The following is a 16,087-nucleotide window of genomic DNA, read 5'->3' as shown; positions in this document are numbered from 1 at the left end:
TTATGTAGATAGCCACTTTATGCATTGTGAGATCAGATTTGAAGTCAGTAATGCTTGGAAGGGAATGCAACAGGAGAGACACTGCACATTTGCATTGTGAATAGGGGGCTAGCGTGTACCACCAGTAGTTTATGGATACAGGGGTTCAGAAGGAAAGGACTGAGGAATTGAGGAGAATGTCATTGCTCTCCACCCCCTACTTCTGTAAGGTTAGGAATTCCTAGGATAAGATCTGGGGTCTCTATGCTCGGTATGGCCACACTCACAGAGGGGACCTGTTGTAATGGGAGTTCCCAAGATGATTTGTGTCACAGGAGCCCCCAGTTCACAGTGCTCTGTTTCACTATGGCTCATGGTGCCCTGGTAATGTCAAGAATCAAATTTGCATCCTAGCATGAATAGTGAACATGGGTGGCATGTGGGTCTTTCTTGGTTCTTCCTCTGTGTTGTAGTTCTTCTCAGCAAGCACAGCCTCTTGAGGATCAGACAGATGAGTTTTCCCTCAGGTGACATGCACACTGCTGATAGGAAACTGGCCGGCTCAAGGAAGAAGCAGTCAAGAGCAGATTAGCTACCACCATAAACACACACACACAGAGGGAGAGACAGAGAGAGACAAACAGACAATTGGACAGAGAGGAGAAGAAAGGGTTGAAATTACACTGAGATGGTTAAGGGGAGGACTATGTTGAGAGGGACAGTATGGAGGAACATGAAGAGGAGAGCTGCAATACAGATGAGATTGAATATCACGAGACCTAGGGATGGGCACATGACCATCCATATCATCAAGTAGCTACTTTAATTTCCTGTCTAAGACTTTATGGATTAACATTAGGGCACAGAGGTTGGAGACAGGAGAGGTCAGTGATCTGTAATCTCTTGGATGAATAGTGCTCATCACAGGCAGATATGGGTGTGCAGGGTCTACCATAGGCTTGACATTGCAGCAGGAGGGTGCACAGTTCCAACAGAGACACTTGTCTCCCTGTCATGTCACATAACCCTGTTGCTTGCCATCTGAAATCACTGAGTCTTCCAATTAATTAATAAGCATGTCTGTTTAGTAAAGAAGTAGCTTCTCTTTGAGGATCTCGCCAAGTGTGCCCTGTAGACACTTGATGCCATAGTGAGGTCCACAATGGAAACAGAACTAAGCTGAAAGATTGGTGGTGGGCTGGTGGGGTAGCCAGAAGCTATGAAAGCAGCCATCTTCTCTTACCATGTTATGCGAATCACCATGAAGAGTTCCCCACCTCCTTGCTGCTCAACTTAGAATCACACAAGTATGGAAGGCTCATGCACTAGGTTGTCCATAGGCATCCTGGGGTTGGCAGAGCAGGACTAGCTCCCTAGGAAAGAGAACAATGAGGTTTCCTTGGCAAAAGAATCCCAGGGAGACCTAAGGTACTGACTGGTGGGCAAGAAAATGCACAGCCTTTGTAATGACATCCACCTTTCTGGGACGAAGTTAAACACTCCAGACTTGGGGTTGGGAACAACAATAGTACAACTGTTTCCCACCTGCTCTGGACCTTTTGCATATCTTCTCCCACATCTGTAGAACAGGCTTTATGAGCTCCTTTGATTACCCTTGCCTCACCTGACCACGCTGATGTGTCCATGCTGGTTAAGCCTATTTATTTCCTTCCTAATGCAACTCTGCTTCCTTCTTCCACCATGCAGGGGAAGCCCACATAACCCTGAGGGAAGTCAGCTCCAGCTCCTCCACAAGAATCTGGAAGGAGGCCAGTACCACAGGCAGGAGAGCCTGGACAGAGACAACTGTCAGGCAGTCACAGTGCCCACCAAAACCAAACTGCTCACGCTGTAGTGATCAGCACAGCCCCAGAGTACTGTCACCATGAACTCTGCAGAGTATGTGCTGTGTGGCTGGAAGGGTCAGCTGTGGCCTGCAAGGGTGTTGTCCAGACCCAGGACATCAGCCCATAGTAAGAGGAGAGGGGCACCTTTCTTGGAGGTGCAAATCTTGCCTATGGGGGAGAAGAAAAGAGTGAGGAGCACCAAAGCAAGGCCACTATCCAAGTCTGAAATTGTGAGCCTTGCCTCCATGGCAGGGAAGGAGTCACAGGGCAATGGCTCACCAAAGCAGACCAGAGCATACAGAAGAGCCCTCAAGGTGGCTCTCGATATCCTGGGGGAGGGAGGCTGTTTGCAAGGTGGAAGGACAGGTGGCCAAAGAACCAGCACAAGAACAAGTCCTCAAAAGGTTCCAAAAGAGCAGGCCAACTCCAAACCACGTCCTCGCTTTCGCCTGCGCGTGCGTCTGTGCTTCCAAAAGCACAACCAGAAAGGCCAAGAGCTCTCCCAGAGGAGTCCTGGAAAGCAGCACCGTCAGGGTCCTGTGTTGCCAGTAGGCTCACAGAAAGTGCCCACAGTGCGAGGTGGAAAAGCCCAGGCACACACCACTGTTGGGCCTCCACACTTTGAGATGAAACAGAATGTCCTAAGAGGCATCAGAGTACGGCCATGTCACACAACACTGGAAGGAAATTCTGGTCGTAATGCATGCATGAAAAAGCTAAACACATCCAAACCCAAGTCTTTGACTGCCTCAGCCTCCAGGCAGAGTGTACGGGCTAAGAAAGAGCAGCAGGCTGCTTCTGGGCCACTGAGGTGCATCTGGTCTTCGCCCAAAGCCCTCAAGCAACAAGCACGTTTTGCTGACCTACACACCAGGGCTACTGGAGGCCAAAGGAAGAATGCCTTCCATGAGAGCAAGGAGGACCACGGCCCGGGCACCCTGAAGCCAGCTGCAAACTCGGCCTCAGCAGCTTGCATGCCTCCAATCCTGAGGCTGCGAAGATCCCTCCGCATTGCTAACAGGAAAAGGAAGATCCACGTGCTGTGTCCACATTGCAGGGTGCCAGAACTGGAACCGTGTGCTCACTCAAAGGTGACGAAGACCAGGTTCAAGAGGAGGCGTTCCACCATTCAAAAAGCACGCCAAGCTGCCAAGGTGGCTTCTGCCCAGCTACAGAATACCATTGAACGAGGAATGCTGGTCTGGTTCAAATTTCAGGACCTTCCATTCTGGCCAGCGGTGGTAAAAAGTGTCAGCCAAAATGACAAGATGGCGAGGGTGTTGTTGATGGAAGCTAACATGCAGTTTGAGCACAAGGGTGTCCGTGCCCCTCTACACAAGTTGAAACATCTGGACTGTGGAGAAAAAATATCACTCATAAGAAGAGCCAGCAGAGTGTACAGCCAGGGCATCAGCTGGTGCCTCACAGTGATCGACCACTACAGAGAGGGCCTGGCCTGTGGCGCCTACCTGGGCTCCTTTATGGGCTATTACACTGCCCAAGTCAGTTACCCGCTAAGGAGGGCCATCCAGGAAGGAGACCTGCACATTGATTTCCCTAAGGTGAGCTATGTGGACCTGGAAGATTGGGAGGAGGAGAATGCCCCAGGTGGGAAAGGCCCCCGCAAGAAAGTTCTGCCTGACCGTATGAGGGCTGCTTGGGACAGAGCCAACCAGAAGCTCGTGGACTTCATAGTGAAGAGAAAGGGGGCCGACCAGCACCTGCGGGAGATTGTGCAGGGCAGAAAACCGTCCAGGTGGGTGGACAATCTTTGGAAATCAAGGGGGGAAGACTTCTGTATTGAGACCTACCTGGAGGATGACGACCAGTTGCATCTTGTGGCCAGGCATTTGCAAGAAATATGCAAGGAAGCAGATGAGGCTCTGCTCTCCCTGACTAGAGGAGATAAAGTGCAGTTTACCATGGACGTTCTTCTTCCAGAAGCAATCATCTGCTCCATCGCTGCCCTCTATGAGCTCAGCTACAAGGAGGCAGAAGAGAAGTACCTGCATGGCCCACCAGTGCACTACCGTGAGAAAGAGCTCTTTGAAAAGAACCTCTTAAAGGCAGCCCGGAAGAGGTCAGCAGTCAGAATTGGGGCTGCCAGGGCCCCTCATGCACCCATTCCTTAGAAGGGTGCTCACTGCTATCAGCCATCACCCCTGCAACTCCCAAGAGAGGAGAGAGGAAGCAACTCCAAAGAGGAACATCTGGGAGACTGTGGGGTGTACTTTGGGCACTGGGACAACTGCTCGCTGAGTGTTTCTTTCCCCACCTCGAAATAAATATTTTCTTTCCTGATTGACAGTGCAGATGTCTACATGGGCTCTACAGACAGACAGATTCTGTTAGCTTCAGGCCAGACCAGCCCTCTCTGGCCTGTGCCTAGGTGTGCACAAGTCCTGTGGGTGCACTTCCCTGGAACCTTGCCAGCCCTGAGTGGAGCATTGGCTATCTTGGCATAGCCTTGCCCTCTCTGCAGTTTCCCAACATACCCAGCCAGCACATCAGGTTAATGATGACACCTTTCTCTGACTTCCCCACACTTCCTGTCCTCTTTTCTCTAAGGTGCTATGGATGGAGCCAGCTTAGCTTCCACAATTTTCTTTCTCCATTACCTCCTTCTTCACTCACTCGCAATGAAGAAGAGGAACAGATATGTGTATTGAGGCAGTTGGTTAAAGCCAGAGAAAGGAAGTGAATGTACTCCCGGAGTTAGTCTGATTTCAAAGATCATGATGTATTGTGTCTTACAACCTCTCACTCTCTCTCTCCTTCCCTTCCTTTATTCTTCCCTCTCTACTCTCTCTCATCTTTCTGCACCTTCCTCCCTCCATCTCCTTCTCTTTCCCTCCCTGCCTCCCTCCCTCTCTCTCTGTATGTGTGCACAAACGTGAGGATGTCATAGGTCAAAATCTTGTGTCTCTTCACTTATTTTTTCTGCTTTTTGAGACAGGATCTCTGATGGAATGTGTTGCTCACTGATTGTGCTAGAAGAGGTATCCAGGCAGCTCTTTCCATCCTCCTGTCTCTGTCACCCCAGTGCACAGATTAAACATGCCTGTCCATATACTTTTCTTTTAAATGAGTACTGGATGGTAAACTCATGTTTTCACCCCATGCAGGAAACACTTTATATTCTCAGCCATTCTCCAGTCCCCCAGAGACTACATTCTCTTAATGAGAAAGGTCTGCCAATCTCATGGGCTGAGTGTCTGCAGCAGCAGACAATAGTATCTCTGCTTTTCTCACATTTCTGAGATCAAAACTTCTAGACTTCTGGTGTTGGCCAGAAGAGGGAGAGCGGCCTTTCATTCCTTGGAGTCACTGACACCTTGGGTGTACTGATGAGAAGCAAGCTTGCCATACCTCCCTGACTGGCCTGTTTTCCCCTCTTGAATCACAGTCCTTTATGTGTTTTGGAGATACACATGAGCTGGTGCGTCTGTGGACCCTGAAGTACAACTTTATAAGCAGCTGTCCCCTTGGTTTCTGCCAAATCCCTGCAAATATGCATTTGTACTCCAGCCTATGTCCCTGGATACATGATACCTTTTCCCTTCCTGTTGCACTGGAGAATGGTGAGCATTAGCCCTTGATACTAATTAGTGCCTTTCCTTTGTGTATCCAGTGAGCTCTTACCTGTGAAAAAGGGCAAGAATGACACAGGTGCTTGTATTCTCAGTAGTGGGGGCACAAAGACAAAAACACTGAGGCTTGCCAACCAGCCAGTATAGGTGCATTGGCAAGCATCTTGTTCTGTGAGAGACCCTGTCAAATAAAGAACAAAAGAAAAACAAATATACTAATTTGGAGTGTAAATGAGGGAGACACCTGATATCAACTTCTGGCCTTCAAGTTCAGGTGCACACAAAAATTATCATGTACACACACCAAAAATATATAAATGAAAAAGACTTTTTAAATGTAATCATATTTTTCCCTCTGCTATGAGCCATCTCTCTGTAAAAGACACCAACACTGTATAACTCAATCCTCCTTGCTTTTGAAAAGTTTATAAATCATAGTCATCTCCTTTAGTCCTGCTTTTGACTCCGTCTAGGATAGGAATTAATAACTCCAATCTGTTAATGGATTTTCCAGGAGAAGCTCAAATCTAAATTCTTTGTGTTCTACATACCCAAGCACCATGCCAGTGCAGGTCTCAGAAGCTTCATGTCAGACATAGTCTCACCTGCATAGTCAGCCTCTACTATGACTTTAACTGACACTGCCCCCTTTTGCATTATGTTCTGACAACAAAACCCTCTGTCCTCACCTTCTACCATTCATGTCCCCTAATAGCACCACCTACCCTGCCTGTAGCATCCTCTTTCAGAGCTAAAAGTCTTTTCTTCCTTCTCAACTTTCAAGTGAATTTTGTGCCATTTCTACTACTTACTTTGAGCACTGACATGGAACAAGAGAACACATGATTGCCCTACTGCTACACTAAACTGCCCACAGTCCTGTTATCTCCTTATCTCCTGGTTCTTATCTTTCCTACCAGTAGTTCTGTCTTGGTTTCTTGAGACTCTGGGGTCCTCAAAGTTCCCTAATCATTTGGGAATAGATGTGAATTGAGTTTTCCACCTTTTCTTTGGCTTAACTTTTAGATCTGCAATCTCTGACACCCACTCTCATGGTCACATTTTCACTACCTATTATCCGCAGCTAATGCTAAAGATCATGATCTCTCTCTCAGTTTGGGTTTTACAGCTGTGAAGAGACACCATGCCCATAGCACTCTGAGAAATATAAACATTTAGTTTGCTTTGGTTTACAGTTTCAGAGTTTGTTGTTGGCTATAGGCTTGCTGTATATTGCCTTTACTATGTTTAGGTATGTGCCTTGTATCCCCGATCTCTCCAAGACTTTAAACATGAATGGGTGTTGGACTTTGTCAAATGCTTTATTAACATCTAAGGAGATGATCATGTGGTTTTTCTCCTTCACTTTGTTAATGTGGTGGATTACATTGATGGAATTCCATATGTTGAACCATCCTTGCATGCCTGGGAAGAAGCCTACTTGGTCATGGTGGGTGATATCTTTGATGTGTTCTTGGGTTCGGTTTGCAAGGATTTTATTGAGTATATTTGTATCAATGTTCACTGAGTTCAGTTCTTTATCTGTCTGAGGATTGATGAAGCATCGTTGGTCCCAGTAAGGAATATCGCCAAATGAAAAAAAAAAAAAAAAAGCTACATTTACTTACAGGCCTCAATGCATTGCTTCTTATATTTTATTACATGATTTAGGTAGCCTGGGTGTTTGAATGAAAGTTGTTACATTTGAGTGAAAGGTATCTATATTATAAACCCTTGCCTGGTACACACAGAAACACACACTTTTGTTGTAAGAGAGACAGCAGATCTAAACAGGACACTATGATTAACATTTTAATGTTAATCATTAAAATCCCATGGAAGCTGTAAGTACTCTAATATAAGTACAACCTTTATCAAAACAGTCTCTATGGGGTGTTTTGGAAACCAAAAATTGAGAGCTGATAATACATATAAACTCTGCTTCTCACACACGTGAAGCTGTATGTAGAGTGTACCTAAAGGCTTAGTAGGCATGACCATCAGTGACATCATCACACACCCCAGAGAGGACATAAAGAGGAGGATTCAATACCTTCTGTGGGATTTGTACCTAAACCTCATATTTATGGCCTACATATGAAACAAGCATCAGACAAATTCAAATTGGAGACATTCTAGGTGTTTGACAAGTTCATGCAAACAATGGCCAGAGGAGGCAGAATTTGCAAGAGGGACTAAATACCTAAACCAGTAACCACTGTGCTGTGTCCCTGAGCACACCCTAACCCTAAGCTGTACAAAAAGTAGTTAATTCACCTTAGGCATAATTACGACCTGGTCTATATTTATATAGATTGCCTTGTACTTAGAATAGTTACTTATATCATGTTTAGGCATTATTATGACCTGGTTAATGTTTACATTTGGAAATTAATTATGGCATAAATGTGACTGTGTGTCAAGTCAACACAGGTTGCAGTTGTGATGGGTTTTCTTGGTTGTCAACTTTATTACACTAGAATTAACTAAAACCCTAAAATGGATGGATACCCCCAAGAGGATTTTTTTTTTCTTGATTTGAAGTTAGAATATCTACACATAATCTAGAATTTGAGGTAGGAAGGCATGTCTTTAACTTGGACCATGCTGGAGGAAGATACACCTTAATACAGTGTTTTGAGCAAGAAAACCCCACCTCTAGTCTGGGCCACACCTTCTTCTAGAAGCCTATATAATGGCGTAGAAGAAGCTTTTTTTTCTTTAGCTGCTTACTATCACTTTTTAAGCAAGCCCATTCCTTCACTACTTCTTTGAGATTCCAACCTAGACTAAAGATGACCTGAGACATCCAGCCTTATGGACTGAGCAACTACTTGGTTCAAGAACTTTGTCATCATAGATGGCCATAGTTCAAATGACTGGACCACAACCTCTAAGTCATTAAAAAAAAAGAAACTTTCTGTATAGAGAGGATGATTCTTTAGATTCTGTTATTCAATATGGAACACATTAATATAATTATATGTGTGTGCAAGATAGAGAGGTTCCCACTTAAATGAAGAATGAAAATCCAAATGCCTTGCTTCCGTGGGCCAAGACCTGAAACTCAACCCATATGAAGAGTAGAAGACAGAACTTTTTACCTTTGATTTGACCACCCTAATCTTGAGACACAAAGAGTTACTTCCTACACACTGTCAGTGCCAGAAGTCAGATCTGTTCCACATATCTTCACAAGAATAAAGCAGTCAAGAGGAAGAAACATTTCCTCAATATACTCTGAGATCTGCTATGGTAAAAGAGCAGCATCAACTATCTCTCTCTTCCTAGCCTTGCACATACACACTCTCCAGCAGATGCATGTGGACCCTGATGCAGGCTCCATATTCTCCAGCTAGTTTTAAGGTTCCTCCTAATGTTGCTTATCTCAACCATCTAAAGGGATTCCTTACCTCATCTCTACACTGAGGATAGTTTTATCAATTCAGCATTTCATCAGACCATCAGGCAGGCCTAATCTTCATTGTCATTCTTCCTGAGAGGTAACAAATATGTTCCAATCTGACAATCAGTGATATTGTGGCAGGATCCATAGGCCAGGTTGGCTTCAAACTCACTGTAAAGAATGGCCTTGAATTTCTGATCCTCTCTCCCTTCCCTCCTCAGTTATAAGTCTTTAGACAGATAGCACCATGCTTGGTTTGTGCGATCTTGGTGATGGAACCCTGGGGTTCATGCATGCAACTTAGCCCAAACTACTCTGCTCTTATTTTATATTTATGAGACAAGGCCTTGCTATGTACCCCTAAATGGCCTGGAACTCACTTAATAGAGAAGGCTGGTTTTGAATTCAAGGTGTTCTTCTCATGCCTTATCTTCTAAATGCTGCATCTTCTAAGCATGCATCACCATGCCTGGTTTTCTTTTTGTTTCATTTTTGTGTATGTGTGTTAGTGTATGCATGTACTGGCAGAAACAAGAAGTCAATGTTGACTGTCTTTTTAATCTCTCTCTCTCTTGAGATGGTATCTCTTACTGAACCAGGAGCTCATTGATTTGAATGGAACATCTGGCTAGCAAATTCTGAGGATCAATCTGTCTCTACTGACCTAGAGACAGATTTCAAGCAAGCAACACAAAACTGGCTGGAAATCAAAATTGGTCCTCATAAGTATTCCACATCCAAAGTTGTTGTTTGAGACAGGCTCTCAGAGACTCCAGGCTGACCTCAAATTATGGTCTTGAATTCCCTTTCCTCCTGTCTCCACCTCCCAAGTGTTAGGATTACCTCCTTGCACCACTGCAGGCTTATCTTTGATCCAGAAGCCATTAAGTTGTGAGTCTGTAGAACCTGAGATCAGAAGACATTCCTATGCAGCAACCCTCTTTAGTTTGTGCTGCATTATCAGGTTCCGCCTCATTCTCAGTCTCTGACCATGATTTTGCAAGGAGAAAAAGTATGGGTTGAGAGAGAGAGAGAGAGAGAGAACGAATGACCACAACAGTCTGGGAAGATGACTCAGTCTGTAAAGCAGTTACAAGATAACTCAGTCTGTAAAGCAATGAACAAGAATGAGAAACTGACTTTGACTCTGAGATCCCTTCCAAAAACCTGGGCATGGTAGATGCAGAGACAGTTGGATCCCTAAGTCTCACTGTCCATGGAGTTTAGCATAAATTTGGCGCCAAAAGAGAGGATGCACAACTCCTGATGAACAGTTGTCCTCTGGCCGCCATATGTATTTTCACCTGTGCACACAAACACATATGCTCACACATAACACGTATCTGAAAATGCATGTATGAATACACCTGCACACATACACTAGCATTCTTAAAATTGAACTGAGACTCAATGGGCCAGTTTTGCACATGCTGCTGCAAATTCCTTAAAAGAGATGAGAAGTAGAAAGGTAAAGATTACACAGAGAGAGTGCTCCAGCACTGACTTAGGCCAAGAGTTATAGTGGACTATACCAGGTCTATAGAATCAGTTTCAGTACAGCCAAGGCTAGAGAGAGAAACCCTGTTTCAATAATCTTTTATTTTTTATATTTTATATTATATTAAAAACTATTTATTATAATTTATTCACTTTGTATCCCAGCTATAGCTCCCTCCCTCATCCCTTCCTAATCCTGTGGTCCCTCCTTTTTCTCCTCTCATTCCCCTTCCCCAATCCAAAGACAGGGGAGGACATCTACCACTTCCATCTGATCCCAGCTTTTCAGGTCTCATCAGGACTGGCTACATTGTCTTCCTCTGTAGCCTGGTAGGGATGCTACCCCTCAGTGGAGATGGTCAAAGAGCCAGCCAATGAGATCATGTCAGAGATATTCCCTTTTGCCAAGGGAACCCATTTGGACACTGAACTGCCATGGGCTGTATCTGAGTGGGGGTTCTAGGTTAACTCCATGCGTGGTCCTTGGTTGGAGTATCCATCTCAGAAAAGACCTCTGTGCCCAGATTTCTTGGTTCAGTTGCTATCCTTGTGGATTTCAAGTCACCTCCAGGGCTTTCTATCTCCCTCTTCATTCATAAGATTCCCTGAGCTCTGCCCAAAGTTTAACTATGAGTCTCAGCATTTGCTTTAATACCCTGCTTTGTAGGGTCTTTCAGAGGTCCTCTCTAAGTAGGCTAGTGTCTTTTTCCTTGATTTCACACTCTTCCAATGTCTATTCCATTTGCCTTTGTGAATAAGGATTGAGCATCTTACACCAGGTCCTCCTTGATTAGCTTCTTTAGATGTGCAGATTTTAGTATGATTATCCTATATTATATGTCTAATACACACTTATAAGTGAGTATATACCATGTGCATCTTACTGCTTCTGGGATACCTCACTCAGGAAGATCACCATTTGCCTGGAAATTTCATGATTTACTTATTTTTATTTGCCAAGTAGTAATCTATTGTGTAAATGTACCAGCATTTTTGTATCCATTCTTCAGTTAAGGGACAGACATCTGGCTATTAGGAATAAAAGTGCTACAAACATGCTTGAGCAAATGTCCTAGTTATATACTTGAGCGACTTATAGATATAGGCCTAGGAGTGGTACAGCTGGATCTGGAGGTAGCACAATTCCTAATTGTCTGAGAAACTGCCAGAATGTTTTCCAAACTTGTTTTACAAGTTTACATTCCTGCCAGCAGTGAACGTAGGTTCCTCTTTCTCCACATCATCTCCAGCATGTGTGGTTACTTGAGTTTTTGATCTTCGCCATTCTGGTGGTTGTAATTTGAAATCTCAGGGTCATTTTGATATGCATTTCCCTGATAACTAAAGATATTGAGCATTTCTGCCATTCGATACTCCTCTTGAGAATTCTTTGCTTAGCTCTGTACTATTTTTTTATTTGGATTACTTGATTTGTTGCTTTTTAACTTATTCTTTTTCTTTGCCAGTACCATGCAGTTTTTATTACTAATGCTGTGTAGTACAGCTTGAGATCAGGGATGTAGAAACCTCCAGAAGGTCTTTCATTTTATAGGATAGGTTTAGTGATTCTGGATTTCTTGTTGTTCCATATAAAATGGAGAATTTTTCTTTCAAGGTCTGTAAAGAATTGTGTTGGTATTTTGATGGGAATTGCATAGACTCTGTAGATTACTTTTGGCAGGATGGCCATTTTCATTATGTTAATCCTGCTCTATTCATCTTCCAGTATCGTATACTATTTCTATCTTCAGAGACTTCAAGTTTTGTTTTGTTTTGTTTCATACAAGCCTTTGACTTGCTTGGTTAAGTTACACCAAGGTACTTTATGTTCTTTGTGGCTATTGTGAAAGGTGATGTTTCCCTAATTTCTTTCTCAGCCCAATTGTCTTTTGTATACAGGAGAGCTATAGATTATTTTTGTGTTAATTTTGTATCCAGCCACTTGCTGAAGTTGTTTATCAGCTATAGGAATTCCTTGGCAGAATATTTGGAGTCACTTATGTATACTATAATATCATCTGCAAATACAGCTAATTTGACTTCTTCCTACAAGTATGCTTCATGCCAGGCATACAGGGGTGGTTCAATATACGGAAATCCATCAATGTGATCCACCACATAAACAAAATGAAGGAGAAAAACCACATGATCATCTCTTTAGATGCTGAAAAGGCATTTGACAAAATCCAACATCCATTCATGTTTAAACTATTGGACAGATCAGGTATACAAGGCACATACCTGAACATAGTAAAGGCGATATACAGCAAGCTTATAGCCAACATCAAACTCAATGGAGAGAACCTTAAATCATTCCCACTGAAATCAGGGACAAGGCAAAGCTGTCCAATCTCTCCATATCTCTTCAACATTGTTCTTGAAGTCCTAGCCAGAGCGATAAGACTATTGAAGGAGATCAAGGGAATACAAATTGGAAAGGAAGAAGTCAAAGTATCACTGTTTGCAGATGATATGATAGTATACCTGAGTAACCCCAAAAACTCTAACAGGGAACTCCTACAGCTGATTAACACCGTCATCAAAGTGGCTGGATACAAAATTAACTCAAAAAAAAAATCAGTATCCTCCTGTATACAAAGGATAAAAGGGCTGAGAAAGAAATTAGGGAAACAACACACTTCACAATAGCCACAAAGGACATAAAGTACCTTGGTGTGAACCTAACCAAACAAGTCAAAGACTTGTATGAAAAAAAATTTCCAGTCTCTGAAGAAAGAATTAGAAGAAGATATCATAAAATGGAAAGATCTCCCATGTTCATGGCTTGGCAGGATCAATATAGTAAAATTGGCCATCTTACCAAAAGCAATCTACAGATTCAATGCAATTCCCATCAAATTACCAACACAATTCTTTACAGACTTTGAAAGAAAAATTCTCACCTTCATATGGAACAACAAGAAACCCAGAATTGCTAAAACAATTCTCTACAGTAAAAGATCTTCAGGTGGTATCTCCATCCTTGATCTCAAGCTATACTATAGAGCAACAATACTAAAAACTGCATGGTACTGGCATAGAAACTGACTCATGGATCAGTGGAATTGAATAGAAGACCCTGACATAAATCCTTTCCAAACTGAATCCCTTTGATCTCTTTTAATTGTCTTATTGCTCTAGCAAGGACTTAAGGAGCTTTGTTGAAGAGATATGGAGAGAGTGAACATCGTTGCCTTGTCCCTGATTTCAGTGGGATTGATTTAAATTTCTCTCCTTTTAGTTGATGTTGGCTATACGTTTGCTATATGTTGCCTTTAATATGTTTAGGTAAGTACCCGTGTACCTGATCTCTCCATGACTTTAAACAAACGAATGTTGGATTTTATCAAATGCTTTTTCAGCATCTAAGGAGATGATCATGTTTTTTTTTTCTTTCAGTATGTTTATATGGTGATTAAATGGATGGATTTCTGTATATGGAATCACCCCTGCATACCTTGGAGGTAGCCTACTTGGTTATAGTGGATGATATCTTTAATGTGTTCTTGGATTCAGTTTATGAGTATTTTGTTGACTATTTTTTGCATCAATTTTCATAAGGAAGATTGGCCTGAAATTCTCTTTCTTTGTTTGGTCTGTGAGAGGCTTCGTTATCAAGGTGACTCTGGCTTCATAGATTGAGTTTGATACTGTTCTTCTGTTTCGGTTTTATATAAAAGATTTGAAGAGTATTGGTAGCTAGCTCTTCTTTGCAGGTCCAGTAGAATTCTGCCCTGAAACGTTCTAACACTGGTTTTTTGTTTTTTGTTTTTTTTTTAGTGGGAGACTTTTGATGACAGCTTCTATTTCCTTAGGGGATATAGGACTATTTATTTGGTTTACCTGGACTTGATTTGACCTTGTTAAGTGGAATTGATCATAAAAAAATATCCATTTCATTTAGATTTTCAAATTTTATGGTGTATAGGCTTTTGAAGTAAGGCCTTATGTTTGTTTGGATTTCCTCAGTCTCTGCTGTTATATCTCCCTTTTCATTTCTGATTTTGTTGATTTGGATAGAGTATCTCTGCCTTTCAGTTATTTTCGCTAAGGTTTTGTCTATCTTGTTGATTTTCTTAAAGAACCAGCTCTCTGTTTTCTTGAGTCTTGAGTTGTTTTATTTGTTTCTATTTTATTGATTTCAGCCCTGAATTTGATTATTTCCAGCTGTCTACTTTTTTTGGGTGTGTCTGCTTCTTTTTCCCCCTAGGGCTTTCAGGTGAGCCATTAAGTTGTTTGAATGAGATGTTTCAAATTTCTGCTTAAAGGAACATAGTGCTATGCATTCTCTTCTTAGCACTGCTTTCACTGTGTCCCATAGAATGGGTATATTGTGCCTTTATTTTCATTGAATTATAGGAAGCCTTTAATTTTGCCCTTTATTTCTTTCCTGACCTACCTGTCATTGAATAGTGAGTAAGCTTTTGGTATTTCTATTGCTGTAAAGGTCCAGCTTTAATCCATGGTGGTCAGATAGGATACGTGGGATTATTGCGGTCTTCTTGTATGTGTTGAGGCTTGCTTTGTCCCAATATATGTTCTATTTTGGAGAAGGTTGCATGAGGTGCTGAGAAGAAAGTAAATTCTTTTGTGTTTAAGTGAAAGGTTCTGTAGATGTCTGTTAGGTCCATTTGATTCATGAACCTGTGTCAGAGTCAATGTTTCTTTGTTTATGTTTTGTTAACCTGTTCTTTGTTGGAAGTGGGATATTGAAGTCTCCCACTATTAATATGTGGGATTCTATGTGTGGCTTCAAATTTATTAATGTTTCCTTTCCAAATGTCTGTGCCCTTGTACTTGGGGCACAAATGTTCAGAATTGTGATGTCTTCTTGGTGGAATTTTCCTTTGATGGGTATGAAGTGTCCTTCCACATCTCTTTTGATAAATTTTGGTTGAAAATCTGTTTTATTCAATGTGAGAATGGCTATTCTTGCTTGCTTCATTTGGTCCATTTTGATTGGAAAACTGTCTTCAAGCCCTTTACTCTCAGGTAATGTCTATCTTTGTGACTTAGGTATGTTTCCTGTATGCAACAGATTGTTGGGTCTTGTTTACATAATCATTTTGTTAGTGTGTGCCTTTTTATTGAGTCCATTGATGTTGAGAGAGGTTCATGACCAGTGGCTCTTTGAGGCTATCATTTTGCTGTTGGTTGTGGTAGTTTGTGTGCTTGGCTACTATCCATTTTGCTGTAGTGAGGTTATTTTTTTCCTTTGTTTTTTTCTGAATGTAGTTAGCTTTCTTGGCTTGTATTTTTCTTCTAGTAACTTCTGTAATGCTGTATTGGTGTAAAGAAAAGTTTAAATTTGTTTTTGTCATTGAATATCTTTTTTTTTCATATCTATGAAGAGTAAGAGTTTTTCTTGGTAGAGTAGCCTGGGCTGACATCTGTGTACTCTTAGGTTCTGCATGATATCTGTCCAGGCCCTTCTCACTTTCTTAGTCTCTGTTGAGAAGTAAGGTGTGATTCTGATGGGTTTTCCATATGATACTTGGCGTTTCCCCTTGTAGCTTTTAGTATTTTTTTCTTTGTTCTGTTTACTTACTGTTTTGATTATTATGTATTGGGAGGATTTTCTTTTCTGGCCTAATTTTTTAAGTATTCTGTAGGACTCTTCTATTCTTATAAGCTCCTCCTTTAAATTTGGGAAATTTTCTTCTCTGCTTCTCACATAGACAACCAAGTGGCATAGTAAGTTAGCTCAGACATTGATAGGCACAGCTAAGGGAACTACCTAACCTCAGCTCAACATCTTCATTTCTTTT

At 42.2% G+C, this 16,087-nt stretch overlaps 1 protein-coding gene across 1 annotated transcript; it reads left to right on the top strand.

Annotated features, from left to right (window-relative positions):
- The first annotated feature begins 1,864 nt into the window (after positions 1-1,864).
- Positions 1,865-3,958, top strand: LOC132649919 (PWWP domain-containing DNA repair factor 4-like). Its single transcript, XM_060374698.1, has one exon. The coding sequence runs from the start codon at positions 1,865-1,867 to the stop codon at positions 3,956-3,958; it is 2,094 nt and encodes a 697-aa protein (XP_060230681.1).
- The last annotated feature ends 12,129 nt before the right edge of the window (positions 3,959-16,087 follow it).

This window comes from Meriones unguiculatus, chromosome X, assembly GCF_030254825.1.
Source record: "Meriones unguiculatus strain TT.TT164.6M chromosome X, Bangor_MerUng_6.1, whole genome shotgun sequence".
Lineage (NCBI taxonomy): Eukaryota > Metazoa > Chordata > Mammalia > Rodentia > Muridae > Meriones > Meriones unguiculatus.
The sequence above is the reverse complement of the archived record's forward strand: the minus strand, read 5'-3'. Positions and strand labels throughout refer to the sequence as shown.

Excerpts from the sequence above, each read along its gene's own strand:
- LOC132649919 (XM_060374698.1), top strand. The coding sequence starts at position 1,865 with ATGAACTCTGCAGAGTATGTGCTGTGTGGCTGGAAGGGTCAGCTGTGG.